This window comes from Carassius carassius, chromosome 5 (assembly GCF_963082965.1).
Source record: "Carassius carassius chromosome 5, fCarCar2.1, whole genome shotgun sequence".
NCBI classification, from domain to species: domain Eukaryota; kingdom Metazoa; phylum Chordata; class Actinopteri; order Cypriniformes; family Cyprinidae; genus Carassius; species Carassius carassius.
This window is the reverse complement of record NC_081759.1, coordinates 21,108,732-21,114,578: the sequence shown is the minus strand read 5'-3', so window position 1 is coordinate 21,114,578 and position 5,847 is coordinate 21,108,732. Positions and strand designations below refer to the sequence as shown.

The 5,847-nt window shown below is 34.5% G+C and overlaps 1 protein-coding gene across 1 annotated transcript; it reads right to left on the bottom strand.

Moving 5' to 3' along the window:
• Nucleotides 1–938: 938 nt before the first annotated feature.
• LOC132140344 (cyclin-dependent kinase 7) lies at nt 939–4,430 on the bottom strand. Its single transcript, XM_059549136.1, has 12 exons — nt 4,292–4,430; nt 4,116–4,175; nt 3,921–3,954; nt 3,753–3,820; nt 3,594–3,662; nt 3,286–3,396; nt 2,635–2,753; nt 2,430–2,529; nt 2,043–2,129; nt 1,732–1,881; nt 1,495–1,639; nt 939–1,149 (listed from the first exon to the last, which is right to left on the bottom strand). Exons 1-12 carry the CDS (start codon nt 4,355–4,357, stop codon nt 1,121–1,123), a joined length of 1,038 nt encoding a protein of 345 aa, XP_059405119.1. The 5' UTR covers nt 4,358–4,430; the 3' UTR covers nt 939–1,120.
• Nucleotides 4,431–5,847: the final 1,417 nt, after the last annotated feature.

Genomic DNA, 5,847 nt, shown 5'->3' with positions numbered 1-5,847 from the left:
CCAAATCACAAAGCCGTGTTGGCTTACAGTGGCGCTTTATTGTTTATTCACATTAATTGTTGATCTTACATACAAGTCAAATAAAATCGCCGACGCTCATCACTTCCGCTATCGTCATAATGTGACGGTTTCGAGTCCCCTCGACCACAACGACGACGAAAAACATATAACGTTAATTAAAAGGTCTTTTATAGCCTGACCGCGCCAAGTCTTACTTGGGGACAGGAAGAGGTTTATATTATATTATTGTTATTATATTAATTCGGATATCTTTGTTTCAGTTCATGTCAAAATGTTGTTGTACTTGTTTTGTTTACACACACACAGGTTAATAGATGGAGGACTGGCTTGAATGTGACAGCATCCCATCACTGACGCATCTGTAAAGTATGCAAGTTGCAGGGAACATCAGTTTTCAACTGTAAGCGTTGACTAGGTAGAATAAACTATCTATGCATCGAGACAAAGTATTTATGTAATACTAATGCGGTTTAAATTGTCTCCGTTTATTGAAATTGTGTCTGTAAACATTACTCTCAACATATCACAAAGTGTTGGCTGAAGTGCAGCCAGTTCACTGACAAACAAACAAACTCTCCTGGAAGAGAGAAGTTACAGACAGAGCTGAGACAACAGCACCTCCCTCAGGACTACTTTCAAAACAAACCAAACTGCCTTAGATGCTTTATGGTGATGATAATAAAAATAAGCTTGGAAATAAAGATTAACCAGGATTTCAGGAAAGTAACCTCACTAAATCCTTATAAGCATTACTTAAAAATACAACAGTTGAAAATATTACATTATTTTAACTATTATTAATATCAGATTTATTATAAATATCACAGAGATGGCAAAGCATTTATTTATTGTATATGCTAAAAATATGACTGAATATGCTCGTGTTGTGCATAATTAAAAGAGACAAAAGGCAAAACTACATTTTTTGATAATTTAATTTCCTAAGTTACATAAAAAAATAATTGAAAAAAAAATAATTCATTCAACTATTAACACATAAATATGTTAACTCCGTAACACTGTTTCATGTGCTGTTGAACTGTTGCCATTCTCGCAGAACCACAGCAGCACCGGTGGAAGAAAACAGCATCCAAATCACTCAGAAAACTAGTTTCTTTTTAAGGGTACCTGAGAAATGGGATAGGAAAAAACTATTAGATTTCAAACTTCAATATCAGTTTCATTATACATTATCCTTTTCTATTACACACTAATCTAATAATCTAATTGAAAGCTTTCATTAATCACACAAAAAACCCCACTGGAAATGTTAGGATCCCCTGTGGTGAAAATCAAGTTTTTAATGTTGTTTACATGTTGTTTAAATCTGGTAACGTTCTGAAACCATGTGCAAAATTCTGGTCTGAATGTCAAACCATGTGCAAATTCATCAGTCAACACCACATCTGAGCATTAAACAACACTGATATCTATCGGATGTGTTTATCTAGTATTTATGAATGTTGTCTTCACCCTGTTCAATACTGTCACGTTTTCTCTTGATTCCAATCAACAGGTTTTCTTTCTCCTTCAGGGCTTCTGTTGAGGAGTTTGGTCTGGGAAGCTGAGGTCCTGGGGTGGGTCCTGGTCTAATGCTGAAATATCTCATCTTCAAAGCCTAGAATGATAATATCCATTCATTCAGACGCTCTCTAATGTAGATTAGCTTTAAGCATCAAGCTAAATGAACTGAGACCCAGTTACTGGCACCTGTGAAGCTGTAGTGCGTGTGCAGGGGTTAAAGGTAAATAATCCCTTCAGAAGCTCCAGGAGGTCATCTCCAGCTGCGCTGAAGATGTGCTCCAACGGCGTGCCAGGAAATAGTTTAAATGACACATAGTCCGGAAGATTGGACATCCCCTTAAACAAAAACCAGAACAAATCACTAATTCTTCCTCAGGCTCATATACACACAGGGATTTCTCAAAGCCTGAAAACTGAAGGTTTTGAGAAATATGCAAATGAAGCTGAAGTAAAACTCTCTCAATTACAAATAAGTTCAGAAGATAACTACAACTCACAGGCCATGTCTCCTCTGTTGGAGTTCCCAAAGCTTCAAATATCTTTGTCAGCTGGTCCAAGTCTGAATCACCAGCTAAAAATGGCACCTGGAGCAAGAACAATCAATACTTCAATTAAAAAGATAATCTTTCTCTCTTCTGACCAAAGTAATTAATCAAACCTAAGCAATGTTATTTTTTCGTTTTCTACAAAGTCATAGAAACACTATCGTGATTATTTTCTTTTGCTATTGGAGAAAACAGGAACACAACATTTTTTATTTGTTGTAGTTTCTGTTCATCACTATAGAAGTTCACCCATCATTGACAGCTTTTGATTCTGGGGAACTTAGAAATGTGAAAAGGGCCAAAGGGTTTTACAAACACTGGATAATGTCAGGTACTCACTCGGAGTAAAAGCTCAGCAAGAATGCAGCCAACTGCCCACATGTCCACACCCACACCGTACATCCTGGCACCGAAGAGCAGCTCTGGGGCACGATACCATCTGAGAGGACCCACACAACATGAAAAATTAAACAATAGCATAATAAAGAAAATCCAAGTATTACTGTAAATGATCATTACTGAATTATCAAAGTCTTCTACAAACCTTGTAACAACTTGATGTGTATACACTCGGTTCGGGCTTCCAAACGCTTTGGCCAAGCCAAAATCAGCCAGCTTCAGGACTCCATTTTCATCCAGTAGCAAATTATTAGGTTTCAGATCCTAAAAAAGAGAAGAAAACAATTACGCTGACTTGAAGTAGCAGTTTTCATCAGGATTTATTTGGGGAATAAGTCAAGTACTGTTCACCAAGCTTGCATTTATTCTGTAAAAACAGTAGTGTTATGAAATATTATTACAATTCAAAACCCATTCTATTTTATTTTAAAAATGTAATTTATTCCTATAATGGCAGGGCTGAATGTTATCACCCATTACTCCGGTCTTCAGTGTCACGTAATCCTTCAGAAACCATTCCTATTTGATGATTTGGTGCTCAATGAACATTTCATATCATTATAAATGTTGAAAACTGTTGTGCTGCTTAATATTTTTGTGGAAACAGGACATGTTTTCAACATTCTTTGACGAATAAAATAGAAAATAGAAATCATCTGTAACACATAAATGACTTTTGATCAATTTAATACATCCTTGCTGCAGAAAATCATTAATTTCTTTGGAAATTCTATATTACAGACCACACACATATGAACAGTAGTGTGCGTAATGGAGCAGATGCATGAAACCTCACCCTGTGCAGGATCCAGTGATTGTGCATATATTCCAGACCCTGTAACGTCATTAGGATGTATGCCTTTATATTGGCTGGAGTTAATACAAGACTGGTGTCCTTTATAATCACCTAAAACAGACCATAATACAACTACTTATGTAAAGTGTTTTAAGAGCAAACAGTTAGGAGGGATAAACATCATACTTATACTGTGTTAATTAGGACTTTTATCGTTTGATCTACTGTAGTTCTTTATGGCTTTGCTCTGTGATAGGTTTGTTGTTGAAGTTACCAAAACAATAAATGTCCAAGTGTAATGTTGTCACCTCGAGATCTGTCTCCATAAAGTCAAAGACAAGACTGATGTTGGATTTGTGTCCAAAAGCATCCAAGAGCTGAGATAGAAAACAGGTTCATTGATGTCAGTGTTAGCATATAACCACAGCAGTGCGTCAAAGATTTATATGAATATAAACAAGACTTACACCAATAATGTTTGGATGACTGAGCTCTTGCAACAACTTAATCTCTCGAAGGGCTGTTCTGTTGATGCCTGGATAACAGAATATATATAGTGTATATATAAGACACAAATTAAAATGATTACTCAAAAAAAAATTATAATAAAAAATTATGACACATCCAATGCGCACCATCTTTGGCTTCTGTCCTGTGCCCCACTTTTATCTGCAAACAAGAAATTCAACATTTAACATAAAGGTACTTAGGAATGATTCAAATAACAATAATAATAATCAAAATGTTCTACTACCTAATGTAAAATACTAAAACAAGAGAATTTGATCAAAAGTGATGCTTTTCAAAAAGTGTAAACTGAAGTGTCTTACCTTTTTAATAGCAACAATAGTGTTTGTGGTTTTGTCTCTTGCCTTGTACACAGTTGCAAACTGCGAAATAATTGTTCAATGCATTAATGGCAATATACATTATTAAAATGAACGATTATCATGCACCTGCAAGAGATGCTGCAGCTAAACACTAAAGATTGAGTTATGTCGTATACCTGTCCTTCACCAAGAAAGTCCAGCTTTTCATAGCGCTTCGCTCTGGACTGCACATCTAATGCCATGATATCAACTGTACAACTGCTCTTTGTGAAGTCACACTTCCTTCTGTATTAAAGAGCAGTTTATACTTCCGGGTCAAATAAAAGCCTCAGAAGTGGGAACGGGTTTAAAAATTGCACGGGATTCGATTGCATATTATTAAATAGCAAGGGAATTTATGCTGCACGGTTCGTTCATTATTTTTCACAATATAATATTATTTAAAAATGATTTAATAATGCAGAAATAATTTTAATCGATCTTTAATAACTAATTTTAATAATTTTAATTTGATAATTTAATAACTCAGGTTTTTTAACGAACAAACAAATAAATTAGAATTTTTTTTTTAATAATGCAGTTTTGTGACTAATATGGGTCGTGCCAGTTACTGAGTGGACTAAAATATTTATATACCAGTTTTGCTTCTAACAGTTGTGAGCCGCAGTGAAAAATATCCGTGAAAGCTCAGAGGTACGCATGCAATTTTTGTTTTTTTTATATTTAAGAAATATTACACTGCACATTTTCAGAAGATTTAGCATTTTAATTAAATGTATATATTGTAGTTTATTTTAAATAATTTAAGGCAGTTTGCAATTCATTTGTAAATTTATTACAAGACCCTCACTTATTAGAATCACTGACGAATTGTTTCTTAAGCAAATCTTTAATTGTAAATCGAATTTCCTTGCTTAATTTTCATGGTTCATTTAAAACAGTAGCTTTAATCATGTAATCACAAATAGATGTCGTGCCATAAAAGATCAATCTATCAATTGATTCCTGCAGAGGGCGCTGTTGTCAATGCAAAAAAATAAAAATAAAACTCGAGCTTGTCCTTTCCTTTGCACAAATTACACTACATCCATTTTCACAAACAGCTCTATTTACTAAGTAGACCTACTAACAAATTGGCATCCTGTTTAAAACATAATATAACAGAAGTAATGTCCATTATGGGCGAATTTCGAGTCAAATAAAGTCATGTTTCCTCTTTCTCTGCATTATTATTTCTCACAATGTATCTATAGAAAGGGGACAATTTACATATCATTGCATATCATAAACAACTTCTGCTAATTCTCAGTATATTTTCATATAAAGCGTAGTTTATAAATCAGAAACAATTACAGATGATACTGAGGATCTTTCATTTTCATAAATGTATTAATGTATACTATCTTCAAAACTAAGACAAAGACTCAACAATGTGACACTTGACACATTTAGATTTTAATTCAAAATTAATATTCGACCAGCATGTCACTGCATTTGTTATTCTTTTATCGACACAATCACATGGCTCACACATTGTTTTTTGGTAGTGTGTGTCAGTAGACTGTGTTAAGGTGTGATCATTACACAGTTGTTCTTCAAAAAAATAATCCCCCTTAGATACCTTTTTGTTTGACTTGTTTACTGTACGCCTTCTATCGCCATCAGAAGTTTCCCATCTCAACAGGAAGTGGTTAGCACAAGCTCTGTTCTTATGAAGACGCCCACTTCCTCT